Genomic DNA, 15,015 nt, shown 5'->3' with positions numbered 1-15,015 from the left:
AGTCCGATTCAGTGCTGTCAGCTCCTCGTTGCAAGCATCACTGACGGTTTTGCCTGGAGGCCGTAGCTTAGACCACCTTGTCCCAAGTGTCTCATTTTCTGTCTGGTGTTACAGGGGCCTGTGAACATAGCTTGGGCTCCTCAATTCTAAGTACCTTAAGGGCAAAGACCTTGTCTGACGTTTCTAGTTGTGCGCCCCTGCCCCGTCAGCTTAGCACAGTAGCCCCCAGACGGGTGTGATACTGCTCTCACACACCTCATGGCACGGACAGCATCTTCACTTTCTTCCAGTTTCCCCGGCTGCCTCCCCACCCCTAGGCAATGGCAGAGAAGAGAACATTTCCATCAGTCTGGGAAGAAACCGGGTTCTTTTATTTATTAATTTCTTTTCAGTGTAACAGTATTCATTGTTTTTGCACCACACCCAGTGCTCCATGCAACCCGTGCCCTCTCCAAGACCCACCACCTGGTTCCCCCAACCTCCCACCCCCCGTGAAACCAGGTTCTGTAAGCAGAACGTCACCAGAAAATAGAGACCACCGCATCTTGTGTGCTTTGCCTCTTGGAAACTGGCCGGAAGGGGTCTATGAGCATGAGCTGCAGAGAATTTGTCCTTTCTGCATCATCTCATGGACTTTCTGCCCAAACGCCAGTGGCTCACTGTCACCCAGCCCCATGCCCCATGTTAGAAGAGCTACACAGCAGAAACGGCAAGCCACTAGGGCACACTGCCTTGCAACTAAAAGGGACAACGGGTCTCTGCTGATAAAGAGATGTGTGGGGGCACCTGCGTGACTCAATCGGTTAAACGTCTGCCTTTGGGTCAGGACATGATCCTGAGGTCCCGGGATCGAGCCCCACAACGGGCTCCCTGCTCAGCAGAGAGTCTACTTCCTCCTTTGCCTGCCACTAGCCCTGCGTGAGCTCTCCCTCCCTCTTGCACCTGCTGGCAAATAAGTGGATAAAATCTTTAAAAAAAAAAAAAAAAAAAAGAGACGTGTCCACGAAAGAGTGTTTTATGAAAGAACAATGGAGGCAGGCACACCAGCTCTACTGGGCAGAGAACACGGTCATTTCCCGCTAGGGCCTGATGGGGTGAGGGGTGACAATTATTTAAGCTTTTAAAAAGTGTTTGCTTTACATTCTGCATCTCTCTTAAAGTTTCACCATGTGTTGGAATCTCCTGCTTTCCTTCTGTGGCTTCTACTCTAGTACTGCGTTGCACGGAAGTAAATCTAGTTTCCCAACATCGATTAGCAAATGGATTGTTGTTCCCCTACAGCTTCGATTACGTAGAAGGACGCTGGAATGCTAAGTAACCTGGCGGGTGTGGGGGGGGCGACATGGACAGAACACCAAACAGCAGAATATGAAGCTGCCTGCCTTAAGAAATTCCAGTCCAATCTGACAACGGGGGAAATGCCAGCTGTTTCCTCCACCCTTGAAGGATGTTAGTTTGCGGGTCCACAGAGGAGTTGGCGGCTGGGGAATGCACTGAGACGGGCCCAGTCTCCGGGCTGCATCAGTCGACCTTCCGCAGGTAACGAAAACTCTGCACGGTCCTTTCTATGGCGTCATCCATGCTAACCAGTGGCCGGTAGCCCATGAGCCGTTTGGCTCTCTCACAGCTGTAATAGTGGAATGTGCCGGCCAGTGCGACACGCATGGGTGTGAAAGTGGGCTGGAGCTGGATGACGGGACGCATCACCATTACCAGGAGGGCCAGCAAGAGGGCCAGGTAGTAGGCCACCCAGTAGGGGATGTGGTACTTGGGGGCCTCATAGTTGAGGCCTGTCAGGATGCGGGACAGGAATGTCCAGAAAGGGATGGGTTCGTCATTGGTGATGTGAAATGCCTGGAGAGAGAACCAGAAGTTAGGAAGTGCTCCCTAGCTGGGGAGGTGGGCAGACCACACTTGGAACTCGGAGCGCAGGCGTAAGCTGATGACTCAGCCTGGGACCAGTATTTTGGGAAGCTAGTGGCCTCTCCCCACCGGCCCACCCAGCATCTCTGATGTGCGAACGTCAGCCAGCGGCAGAGAGGTTTTTCTGATTGGGAGCTATGGGCAGACATAGGGTGTAGACAGGAAAGGTGAGTTTTCTCTGTGGGGCAGGATTTTTAGGTGAAGCTTAGATTGCACTCAGGAAGGTATGTTTGTTAATTTAATTTAATAATCATGTTAATTGTGGTGAAACTCCTTTTCTTGAAATGCAACAAGAGGTCACACACCATTTCTCAACTGTGCTGTATTTGGTCTGAAACATAAAGCCATACACTCACCGCCCCCTGCCACCCTAAGTGTCACAGGAGTGGGAAAACAGCAGAGGCCCAGGAGAAAAGTGAGACCTAAAGAGGGGGGTCCAAAGGTAGCAGTGAGAAACAAGGAAGGGGGGGCCCTATGAGTGGGAGAGGGTGAGGGGGCCCTACTGTGCTCTCCCCTCTCCTCATGAGAGCCTCTTCCCGACATGTCTGTCCTGTGCTCCAGGTGCCAGACGCCAGGAGACTGAGATACATCCACCCCCACGGAGGGGCGAGAGGCATGAGCAAGGGTGGGCAGTGGGGGAGAAAACGTGAGATTTCCAGAATGACAAGGAGGGAAGGGGAGTAGCAAGTACCCCGCCAAATGTACATGGGGCCCTGCTGGAGCGGTCACGTCCACAGTGGGCATCCAGGTCACGTGGCCTGGAGAACTAGGCCCCGAACGCTCGGTCAATCCTGGCTCATCAGCTCTGGATGTGGGCTGTCCTGAGGGATGAGGCCCTGGAATTCACCACACTCCCGCCCACGGGGCATCAGCCTGGGACCGAGGGGGTCCTAAAGCAGATCTGCCAGGATGCAGAAGCATGAAGGCAATCAGCCAATGAACCCAATCGCAGGGACACGCAGTCCGAAGACAGGCAGCCGCGCTTGCCTTACCTTCCCACTCCCAGCTGCATCTCGGGAGAGGTGCTCTGCAGCCAGGATGTGTCCATGTACCACGTTCTCCACAAAGGTGAAGTCCACCAAATTCTCCCCGTTTCTGTGGGCAGAAGGGGCATGGTTAAGGGACCAGGATTCCTGGGGCCCTCAGAGGGAGATGTAAGGGCCGAGTGACGAGTCTGAAAGCCCGGTCCCCTGTCTGCCCACCCTGGCACTGCCTGCTCTAGACTTCTATCTGAGCTGTAAGTCATCTTCAGCTCCCCCTGGACACCCAGGGCCAAGGGCTTGCTCTGGCCTCACACCATCCTACCATCTTTTTCTAATCCCGCAAAGCAAGAAGACAGGGCAGCAGGGGGGCAAAGCTACAGGCAGGGAGGCAAGGTGGCCAGGCAAACTAGAAAGCTGGGAGGAAGGCCTGGCACAGATTTTCCCCCGTTTCCAGAAGGTACCAAGGCTGCCAACACCTTCATTTCAGACTTCTTACCTCCAGAACTGAGAAAGCATTAATCTCTGTTGTTTTAAGCCCCTCGGTTTGTGGTCATTTGTTCAGGGCAGCCCCAGGAAACCCACACAGAGGGCAGCAGAGAAGGCAGCATTAGAGAAGAGCTAACCAAACAAGACTGATCTTTGTCAGGGGTCGGGGAGAAGACCAACTGCGGGCCAACTTACCCGATCATGAACTTCATCTTGCCCTTCCTGGCTGCCTCGATGAGGATAGGCACCAATTGGGGGTCCCTTGGGCCAAAAATGCCATGAGGGCGAATGGCCATGGTTAAGAAATTCCCCTCGGGATCATTGGCACCCAGGACTTCCTGTAAAGGAGCAGAAGGGACATGTCAGGGGACACAGAGGCTGACTGCTGCTCTGGTATAATTTGGGGCTACTTCTCTATGCCATCCACTGATGGGAGACACAGCAGGGTCGAAACCAGTATGATCAGGGGCCCCTGGCTGGCTCAGCCAGTAGAGCATGTGATTGTCGATCTCAGGGTTTTGAGTTCAAGCCCCACCTCGGTCACAGAGCCTACTTAAAACAACAACAACAACAACAACATCATCAAAGAGAAAGGCCTGGTTTGGGTTCAAAAACTAAAATGCACAAATGCAGTCAGGAGAAGACGAGCCTTGGCCGCAGTCTGTGGAAAAGATTGGAGGCTTCCAGAGCCTCTGCCCTTCTTGCCTTAGGTTCCATGTGCTCGTTCCCACCAGTCCTGAGCTGTTCTGGTCAGTTCTGAGTACCACCCCCTAGGAAGGGACTCTGATGAACCCAAGTGGGCCAGGAAGAAGGGGCTGAGAAGGTAAAAGGTCTGGGAGAAACAGGTCAAGTCTTTAAGATGTGCCCTGTGAGGCTCAGTGGACAAACCAGAACTTAAGGAGTTAAAGTACAAAGAGGTTTTGCCTCAAAAGTAACAAAACATCCTGAATGATTTGTTATGTTATTGGTCAAAATGGTGACCATGACAGTTCCTACCTAGATGGGACTGTGCACTTATGACAAGACGTATGTCACTTGACTCGGGAAGTATGTGCTTGATAAGGACACTTACTGTAAGGCCTCACCTAGGATTTCTACTCTATGGTGGCAAAATTCCTGTGCACATTTTGGTTCCAGTGACGTTAAGCTACTTGACTGAGTTTACCATCAGGCGCCCAAAGTCAATGCAAGTGAGACACCGATGGGCTGAGAGCCATGGCTGTCCCTTGCAGCTCCTGAGCACAGGAGGTGGGAGTCTCGGTGCCTGGATGAGTACACGGGGCCCGGCAACAGCCTCGGTGCTTCCGGGTTAAGTCCTCGCAGGTGGGAGCTCTGGACAGCTCCCTGTGCTCCTAGGAGCAGGCTGGCAGAACCTGGAGACGGGACTCGGACTTACAAAAGGCCAGGCTTCTGCCCCTGGATTGGGGAGGCCCTTGTGCCTGCGCACAGACGAGTTCTCCTGGAACTTCCTGACCTGGAGTGACAGCAAACAGATGGGAAGCAACTGGCTCTCGGGCGGCTCAGAGGAATTCACGCCAACAAGCACTAAGCTCCAGCTCCACGTGGGACATGCTGCAAACACCTGGGAGAGGCACTCGCAGCTTCCCCAGCTAAGGCAAGTTGTCTGTGGCCCACGAGCATCCATGGCCTTCAAGTGAGTCTGTCCTTACAGTAATATTCTCCTTGGACGCTAGTGGTGGGGCTAGCTGCTCTCAGAGGCCCTGCAGCCCTGGTGCCCATTACTCAATGCAGACTGCTGTGAGAATCAGGTGCTCCCCGGCAAAGTGGGCCTGCCGGGTGGGAGCGTGTACTTTCCCCAGTACTTTTCCTTAAAATAAAGCAAGATCCTTTCATGGCTTAATTTAAATAAGGGAGGGGGGCAAGAGTGCCCCTAGGAAGGTGTGTTCAAATGAAAACACTTGCGTGTTAAGCCCAAGTTCTGCCTGTGTGCTTGGGGTCATCATAAATTGCTGCTGATTTCTACGGCAACTGCTGACCTTGCATGGCCTAGAGGCTGTGTGGGTCCGGGTCCCTCCCAGCGACACGGCCTCAAGATGCAACTGAATCCCTGTGCATCAGCTGTCCTCCGGCATAGCCTGCTGCTGCCGACAGTGTCCCCCTTACGGGCTCCTTGTGAAGCTTAAACGAGGTACTTCCTGTACAATACTCAGACCTCTGTCTGGTCACATTAAACTATTGGCATTGTTTTTAAAGTTGAATTTCAGCCCCAAAGTTCACTTCCCAAGTTAGGTATGCAGGCTTGAGAACACTAAGGGCATAAATACTTTTCTTAAAAATCTAAACCATCTCGATGTTCATGGAACTTGCTTGTCACTCAACCAGTTCTCAGGTACATACTCTCTCCTGTAAGATTTTTGTCTCCGTGTAATAGTCAATGGGTCTCACAGCGTAAGGGAGGTCTTCAGTTCCATTCTTGATGTTGACACCCTCAAAAATGACACTGGCACTGCTGGTTAAAATGAGTTTCTGGCAGAAGAGAAAGGAAGATTTTAAAAGTACAAGTAAGAAATGATCACTATTTAAAGAAGCTGATGGTCGTACATGAAAGAAAATTAAATGGCCCAGTTTGTAACCGAAGAAATGATTTATTGCTTTTCGGGCCTTCTTAAAATGATTCAAAGCTCACCTTTTTCTGTAGCTACGTGGATCTGACACACATTCTATTACACTCTAAAACAGTGGATTTCACCTTTTTTGTCTGCTCTCACTACTGAGAGATGGTACAGACTTCCATTATTTGTGGTATCTCAGTATGGGAATGATTCCTCGAGGGAGAAAACTCCGAGGGTCATGTCTGTCTCAAAGAGATGCTTTGTGATTCTAAGGCCAACCCTGCCATGTCAGCACATGAACACATGCCCACTTGAGGGCGCCTGGGTGGCTCAGAGGGTTAAGCCTCTGCCTTTGGCTTCAGGTCATGGTCTCAGGGTCCCGGAATCGAGCCCCGCATCGGGCTCCCTGCTGAGCAGGGAGCCTGCTTCCCCCCTCTCCACCTGCTGCTCTGCCTACTTGTGATCTCTCACTTCGTCAAATAAATAAATAAAATCTTTAAAAAAAACCCCAAAGTTGTTCTCCTCTGCCATTATTATTTTTAGTAGTCTCATTTATACATATTGATTTCTTACAAGGGTCTCAGCTTCTAGTCCTCTGGTTAAGGGCAGCGCCCAATACTGAACACCATTAGCTCGAATCATAGCTTTACCACTTTTACTCGACATTGTACTGAAGTCCTAGCAGGCACAGTGGGTTAAGACAAACAAGGAATAATTTGAAAAGAAGAGACAAAACTATCGCCATTCACAGATGTTGTAAATGTCTACGTAGAAAACATTATGAACATAAAGAAAACTTTACAGTTAGAGTTCAGCGGTACTGGGGAGTACAAAATCAATATACAAAAACCAACTGTGTTTCTGTGCGTTAGCAATTAAAAATGTAATATGAGAGATATTACTTCAATAACCAAAAATTAGGTTCAGAGGGATAAACTTGACAGAGGATGTGTAAAACCCTTCTGAAGTAAAGGGTAAAAGTATTAAAAGGCATTCGCGAGAAAGAGGTGATGTGTCTGTGGATACGGAGACGCAGTATCGGCAAGGTATCCGTGCTCTCCCAAACTGCCTTTAAATTTGATGCAGTTACAGTAATGATTCCAAGAGGAACTTGACAGGTTGATTCTACAATTTAGATGGACAAGCAGAGAGCTAAGAACAGCCGGGCAGATCCTGAAGAACACGGCTGGGGGTGGCTTGTCCTAGCAGTTACTGAGATTCATCCCACGGCTTGCTTGTGAGGGCAGAGCGCGGTGGCCCGACCGGGCGGGAGAGGGTGCTGCCACAGAGCCACGCGAGGCACCGGCGGGAGGAGCGGATGGATCACGGGATAAATGGTGCCGAACAACAAAAATTCAATCGGTACCTCAGACCCTACAGAAACGCAAATTCCTGGTGGATTAAAGATTAAATGTGCAAAGTAACACTTTAAACCTTTGGGGAAAAAAAACCCAAATCAAATAATCTTTTGATTTCAGTCTTATCAAATGTTTCCTAAATACAACATGAAAGCCATTTTTTTCCTTTTTCTTTTCATTCGAGAGAGAGAGAGGGAGCATGAGATGGTTAAGTCTCAAAAACATAACATTGGGGGAAGAAAGCAAGTTGCAGGAAGATAGAGTCAAGATATCATTTCTATAAAGTTTGTAATTTTATAGAAACTGATAACTTATATTGTGGCTGCACCTGGAGCAGAGCAGCAAGGATAAATCCGGATTCAGAACGCTGGTTCCCCAGGGGTGGGCAAGGACAGCAAAGGCCTCGAGAATGGACACACATGGAACTTGAATCCCACTGGTGACATTACTGAAATGCTGTGATGACTATATGGGTGCTATGTCATTCCTGAATCTTTTCTGGATAACAAGGTTATTCCATTTAAAAAACAGCAGCCAGGAAATTCCAAAGCTCTAGTTACACAAGCATGGTGTAGACTAAGGAGGCCCGGATTTGCCATCAGAGGGTCTGAGCCGAGTCCCACCTCTTTCATTTACTAGCAAAGGGCTATTTCCTCACCTCTTAAGTGACATTAGTAGCTCCCGGTTACCTATGAAGGAGCAAATCAGGGGACAACTGCAGGGCAAAGTTTCTTGCCATTTGCAAAGCATAAGGGGTGGTTTTGACCCTGATCCTTCCTTTCCAGGGCACTGAGCCCTGAAGAGCTTCTTCCTCAGATGTTCTTGCTGGGCCAGCTGATGACGCCGGGGGCCCCATCAGGGTGAGCCTGAGAACCCGCATTTGTAACAAAGCACGAGGTAGAAATTTATAGCTCCTCAGGTCTGAGTTATAACAGGTTTCTACTGGTGAAAAGTAAATAGTTTGAAAATAGAGGCAGAGTCTGGGAAGAAGTATGGCAGTTCCTTGAAAGGTTAAACACAGAATGACTGTGTGACCCAGGAACTCCACGTCCGGGTCTCTACGCAAAAGAACTGCAAGCAGAGACGGGAGCAGGTACTGGCACAGCCACGCTCCTGGCAGCACGATGCACGATACTTTCTCAAAAGTGGAAACAACCCAAGCGTCTACTGGTGGATGAATGGCTAAACAAAATGTGGTCTATCCACGCAATGAAATATTCAGAGACACGGTACGACATGGATGAACCTAGAACACATCATACTGAGTGAAATAAGTTAGACAGAAAGGTACAGATACCATGTATGAGTCCACTTCTTTGACATCTCTAGCTTCATGGAAACAGAATGTAGGACGGTAGGTACCAAGGGCTTGGAGAGGAGGGGGTGGGGAGCTGAGGCTTAATGGGGATGGAGATTCAGTGTGAGAAGATGAAAGTTCAGGAGGATGATGGGGATGTTTGCACAGCAATATGAATGCACTTGATGCCACTGAGCTGTAAATTAAAAAATGGTTAAGGGGCGCCTGGGGGGCTCAGTTGGTTCCCTCCCTCTGCCTGCGCTCTCCCACGCCTTCTGTCAAATAAGGAAATAAATAAAATCTTTTAAAAAATGGTTAAAATGGTAAATTGTATGGCATTTATTTAACCACAATAAAAAATAAAAGCAATATCAACACTTTTATGGCTCTTAACCAAAGACTAATAAGCCTTAGGCTCCTCAAATGGTCTATTGACATGCAGCTCACCTTGGCCCAGCAGCAAATAGGACTCAGTTTCTAGAATCTGCATAACAATCTAGGAAGCAAGCCTGGCTAGGCCCAGGGAGAGAATGAGAAGAATCCTGGCTCCCACACTTAGGAAGGGCCATGACATGCTCCTGAGGGCACTCACTCTGCTTTCCCCTTACCTGAACCCCAGCTGCTTTACAAGTTTCAATGACATTCTTGGTGCCAATGTAATTCACTCTGTAAAAGAGTTCCTTGTTGTTACTGGATGGTGGGGGTGATGCACAGTGGAAAACTGTGCTTACACCTTTCAGAGCTGGGTACAGATCCTGGAAAAGCAAACAAAGACAAAAAAAAAATCACTCCCACATTAGACAAGTAAACAGCCTCCTCACATTCCCACTGTCCAATCTGTGGCATGCAGGTGTCTTGCCCTTTTATAATTCTGTAATTAACATGAAAATACATCTCATTGTAAAAGAGTCAAACAAAGTACCTAGGATGGAAACCATGTTGTCCCTTCAATGGCCTCTCTGCATTGACTGGTCCCCAGTAAAAACTGGGTTAGGGCTTTAGAAACCTGTGGGATCCAGAAGAAGGTAATATCTGTACCTCTGTGCACCATGGGGGTGGGGGTGTGTGACAATACAGGACACCTGGGGGTAAAAGTCTTGGGAAAATAGATACAAATTATGAATCACGTGAAAAAGTTCCATACCATGAAAGACAGTGCAAATAGCCAATACAGGGAGTATCCCTTTCTGTGAAAATAGATACAGAACAGCAAGCTGAAAGGGAATGAAAACACGTCCATTTGATTTACTGCTAAAAGGAACCAAAACTCCTGGGAGCAATGGCTGATTGCAGATCTGGGTCAGGAAATAGACAAGAAAAGCCAGGAACACCTTGTCAAATCAGAAAGTAAGAAAACTAGCCAAGACTCCTAGGGTCCTGTCGAACTCAAGAGTCAACTTGAAGAGGCTCTCACTGTCCCAAGAAGGGACAATTTGATCACCAGTAAGAATAAGAATTCGTTCTATAAACTAATGAGTAAAGGGAAGGCCAAGCAAAGAACTGAATCAATAAAGAAAGATAGTATGTCACCATATTCTGAAACGTTCATTTGGTAATAAGATCTAAGAATGACCATCAATAGATTAACATTACTAAAAGAAAGACAATCATGAATTATGTGCCTAGATTCAATGATTATTAATATTTTCCATAATTGTCTTTGTGTAGATAATGGACATATGATTTTTTTTGAAACCATTAGAGAGTGAGTTGCAGGCAATGTACCACTTTGCCTCTAAGCTCTTCACTATGTATCTTCTAACAACAAAGACATTTTCCTAAATACTGCTAAATAAGGATCACATACAAGAAAGGTTACAGGATAGGACACTCTTTTCCAATAATCAGTCTATATACAAATTTCCCCCATTGTCCCAATAATGTCCTTTAAAGGCATTTTTATATTTCGATCCAGGATCCAGTCACAGATCATATTACATTTAGTCCTCCTATCTCTTCTGTCTCTTTGAATCTGGAACATTCAGTGATGATTCTTGCCTGGAACGATTATTAACATACTGGTTGTAAAATGGTAAAATCCCAATTTTTACTTTTATTAGTTGACATTCCTCTGTAATGTAGATGCTCCCCTTTCTCTATATAACTTTTCTTTTTAGCATTTCCATGGACACATGGATTCTTCTTTTATTCAATGCATTACAATCCACTACTATTGTCTTTTGCGAGGTTTAAAACATCCCAAATTTGGCCAGTAGGGGTTCTTGAAGTTGGTTCTTACATTCTTTTGATATGTTCCCATTAGTTTTTGAACACATTTAAAAAAAAGTAGGCTCCATGTTCAGAATGGAGCTCAATGTAGGGCTTGAAATCACAGCCCTGAGATCAAGACCTGAGCTGAGATCAAGAGTCAGACACTTAATAGACTGGGCCACCCAGGTGTCCCTGAGCACTTTCTAATTCTGTCTTAAGAAAACGTTTCAGGCTCACTTGGACCACCCCCCCGCTCAGAGTCCTGAATGGGAGCCCTGTTTTCTTTTATGGGCAATTTTGTCTAGCAATGAAAATCTGAGCATTAGATATGCTGATTGCTATTGGTGCTCCAGAAGAAAAAATGGAACCAGAGTCATATCCAGCTTTTAGTCCACTAGAAATATAGTAATACAAGGCACAGCTGTGACTTTAAATTTAGTAGGACCCACATCAAAAGTAAAAAGAAACAGATGAAAATAATTATAACATATTTTAATATAAGATTATCCAAAATATTATCCCTTCGACATGTAATCAATAGAAAAATCATTTATGAGTTATCTGTATTCCCTTTTTCTATTCGAAGTCTGCTTTACTGAACAGTGCAGTCCTAGGTATTCCAGTTTGGAGGGAACACTAGGGGACAGAGGGACATAGCAAACAAAACCATGGGGATGCAATCTGCGAAATCTAGTCCCTGGGAAATGTTGTGGGACAATAAGCACAGTTTTAACTAAACATCGGTTATTCGACAAACAAAATGGGAAGGGGAACTTATAGAAGAGACTTAACTAGGTCAATCAACTTCAATGTTTTCACCTTTTTGGCTCCTTATTTGGAAAAAAATCTACATAAAAATTCTTATTAGACATTCAGGGATATTTGAACACAGGCTGGAGATAAAGGAATTGTCAGAGTGTTTTAGGTGTAGTCATGGAATTGTGTTTTTAAAAAGGCTCCTTTAAGGAGCACTTGGGTGGCTTAGTCGGTTAAGCAACTGCCTTCAGCTCAGGTCACGATCCCGGGGTCCTGGGATCGAGTCCCGCATTGGGGTCCCTGTTCTATGGGGAGTCTGCTTCTCCCTCTGCCTCTGCCTCCCGTCTCTCATGAATAAATAAATATTTTAAAAATGCAAAAAAAGGGTTCCTTTAAGTCTTGCAAAAGTGGGGGGGCACATGGGTACAGTCAGGTAAGCGTCAGACTCTTGGTTTTGGCTCAGGTCTCATCTTGGGGTCGGAAGATCAAGCTCCCTGGGCTCCACGCTCAGTGTGGAGTCTGCCTGAGATTCTCTCCCTCTCCCTCTGCCTCTCCCCCACTCATGCTCTTTCCTCCTCAAATTAATAAGTAAATCTTTAAAAAGGCTCCTTATCTTTTAGAGACAAATACTGAAATATTTATAGAAAAAATGATAATGGTGCCTGGGGTTGGCTTCAAAATAATCTGAGGGAGGCGTGGGGATATAGGTGAAGCAAGACTGTCCATGAGTGGACACGAAACAGGAAACCTATAAAATATTACAAAGACAGAAAGTGAAAGAACATATGAGGGAGAAACTAACAGACATGGAGCTTATAATGAAGACTCTACTGTATGTCCGGTAAGGCTTCCAGAAAGAAACAACAGAGAGAATGGAGGTAGAGTCAATATTTGAAGAATTTTCCAGAAATGAGGAAAGGCGTGAGTCCTCAGATTTTTAAGGCCCACTAGCTGTTGAGTGGGTTTTAAATATAAAACTAAAACGTAGACCCAGACATATTCTCTACAAAACACATGGGGTCAAAAAGAAAACCCTAAAAGGCACGAGAGCTAAACCCGGCTGAACCTCAGAGGAATGATGAGCAGATTGAGCACCGGGAGGAATAGTTATGAATCTAAAATTCCGCCCCCCTCCCAGCAAATCAGCATTTATGAGAGAGGGTGGAATAAAGACATTCTCAGGCACACGAGGATTCAGCTCAGTGCCCAGATATTCAGTGAGAGATGCTAAAGGAAATGCTTCAGGAAGAAGAAGGAACCTGGGAGAAAGAAATGGGGAGTAAGAAGTACTGATGAATGAACTCAAGAATATGGCACAAAACCCAAGTGGTAACTTTCACACCCATTTCTGAATGTCCTTCACCCTCTTCATGGCCTCCTGAGTTTGGACTTCACAATCCATCATTGCGGTCTCGGCCTTGCCCATGTCTGTCTTCACCAAGCTGGTCGGGCAAACTCCGGCCCTGGTTAAGAGCGACTCTCTCCTTGTCTCTGCAGGTGCCTGAGAGCAACACACCATGGTAGCGGGTGTCACTTTGAGTTTGTGTTTACAACAAATCTGTAAACAAATACTAGCAACACCATCACAGGAGCAGTTCGGAGGGAAGCTGAAGTTTGCCATGGAGCTTCATGTCCTTTGAGGGGACCCAGCAGTGATCCGAAGAGACAATATCCCTGCCTTCATGGAGCTTATCTTCTGTGGGGGCGGTGGGCAGAGAAACCAGGGTACATCAGACACAGGGTACATCAGGTAGTACCAAGTGTCATACAGAAAGCTAAGGTAGAATAAAGGCGATCTGGAGAGACTTAAACAAATTTAGGGAGCAAGCTCTGTGGTTCACAAAGAGCACTCCTGGCGGAAAGAGCAGTGAGTCCGAAGGTCCTGAGGCAGAAACGCAGTTGGTGAGTTTGAGGAGTAGGAAAGATGCCAGTGTGCCTGGAGCACTGAGTGAGTATAGGACAGGGTGAGGCCAGAGAGGGAGTGAGGCAGATCATGCAGGGCCTCGAAGGTGATGATAAGGGCCTATACGTTTGCACTAAACAGAACCGGACCACTGGAGGCTTCTGAACAGAGGGGCATCACGATTGGACTCGTGCATTAACAAGGTGGTGGCTGGGGCCAGCACGGTAACAAAGGAAGGAGTGAGAAGTCACTGGACTGGGGATCTATTCTGAGAGTTCAGTGGACACAATCTGCTGATGAATGGGATGGAGGGTACAAGGGTAAATCTAATGTTTTTGGCCAAAGCAACTGGAAGGGCAGAGTGGGCCATTTACTGAGACGCACAGGACTCTAGTAGGTTCGCTGTAGTGGGGGCGGGGGCTCATAGCAGGGAACCAGGAGCTGAACTGTGAACTGTGAACACGGCAAGTACAAATGTCTCTTATGTATCCACACAGAGATGTGCAGCAGGCAGCCGGAAGGACACGAGTCCAGCAGAGCTCCAGGCTGCAGATCTCAAGCTGGAGCTTGTCAGCCCCGACACTGTCCTTTGTCTGTGAGCAGGGGACGGAGGGCTTCGCTTGGACACCGAGTGTGCTCAGAGAAGGAAAGAGGTGTAAGCAGTGAGCTCTGGAGCCTGCTACATTCAGATATTACAGAGCTAATGAGGCAGAACGGCAGGAGGAGAAATGGGCAAGTGGGGTGTCCTAGGCTTGGCCACTGGATTTGGTTGCCTCCAGGTCCTTGGCGGCTGTGACAGGGGTTGCTGGTGACAACCTCACGGGAGTGCGTGCAACAGACAGTGGAGGGAAGCAGTCACAGGCGGCAAACGGCGCTTTGAGCTCTCCCGAGACGGCGGAGAGAAGTGGGCGCACACACCAGGGTATTTTGCTTTCTTAAGACGGGTGATCCTGCAACGTGTCTGTGTGTTGTTGGCTACGACTGGGTGGAGAAGGACCCATTGCTGATGCGGGAGAAGAAGAAGACCAGAGTCCCCAGGGGGGCTGGCTAAAGGCCGTGGTCAGTAGAAAGAGGCAGAAACCTTGTATTTTGTTTTTAAAGAGTTTATTTATTTATTTGACAGACAGAGATCACCAGTAGACAGAGAGGCAGGCAGAGAGAGACAGAGGAGCGGATGGAGAGGGGGTGCAAGGCGCCAGCTTTTGCTTGGTCTTCAGCCAGCCTCGTGCTCCCTCATCCCCCTGAGACACCCAGGTGCCCCAGAAACCTTGTATTCTCTTCTCCATCCCTGTTCAGCTGCCCAGAGGCTCCCAGGGAGGAGGGAGAATCGGATTTAAACACGGCTGGGGTTACGCCGAGGAAGTTCTCCCATCCAACACTGGTCTAGGTCCTGCTGCAAAGGTATCTCACAGCTGGGGCTGACACCCGTCATCAGCTGACTCCAAGGACCGGAGAGTATCCTCCGTGCTCTGGGTGGGCTTCACCTACTCACTCAAAGGCCTTAAGAGCAAACCCTGAGGTTTCT

The 15,015-nt window shown here is 47.8% G+C and overlaps 1 protein-coding gene across 4 annotated transcripts in view; it reads right to left on the bottom strand.

Annotated features, from left to right (window-relative positions):
* Positions 1-997: 997 nt before the first annotated feature.
* NSDHL (NAD(P) dependent steroid dehydrogenase-like) overlaps positions 998-15,015 on the bottom strand; it is a 29,195-nt gene continuing 15,177 nt past the window's right edge. For 3 of the 4 annotated variants that reach the window (XM_059157515.1, XM_059157518.1, XM_059157516.1), the window contains 5 exons: positions 9,229-9,375; positions 5,751-5,879; positions 3,588-3,730; positions 2,916-3,018; positions 998-1,854 (listed from right to left, as the gene is read on the bottom strand). In XM_059157515.1, coding sequence (XP_059013498.1) covers positions 1,522-1,854; positions 2,916-3,018; positions 3,588-3,730; positions 5,751-5,879; positions 9,229-9,375 — 855 coding nt within the window. In that variant the 3' untranslated portion in view covers positions 998-1,521. The remainder of the gene's footprint in view (positions 1,855-2,915; positions 3,019-3,587; positions 3,731-5,750; positions 5,880-9,228; positions 9,376-15,015) is intronic. The other variant, XM_059157517.1, reaches the window with a different exon arrangement.

Source organism: Mustela lutreola, chromosome X (assembly GCF_030435805.1).
Source record: "Mustela lutreola isolate mMusLut2 chromosome X, mMusLut2.pri, whole genome shotgun sequence".
In the NCBI taxonomy this organism is placed as follows: Eukaryota; Metazoa; Chordata; class Mammalia; order Carnivora; family Mustelidae; genus Mustela; species Mustela lutreola.
Note: the sequence above shows the minus strand (reverse complement) of the source record. Positions and strands in the feature narration are given on the sequence as shown.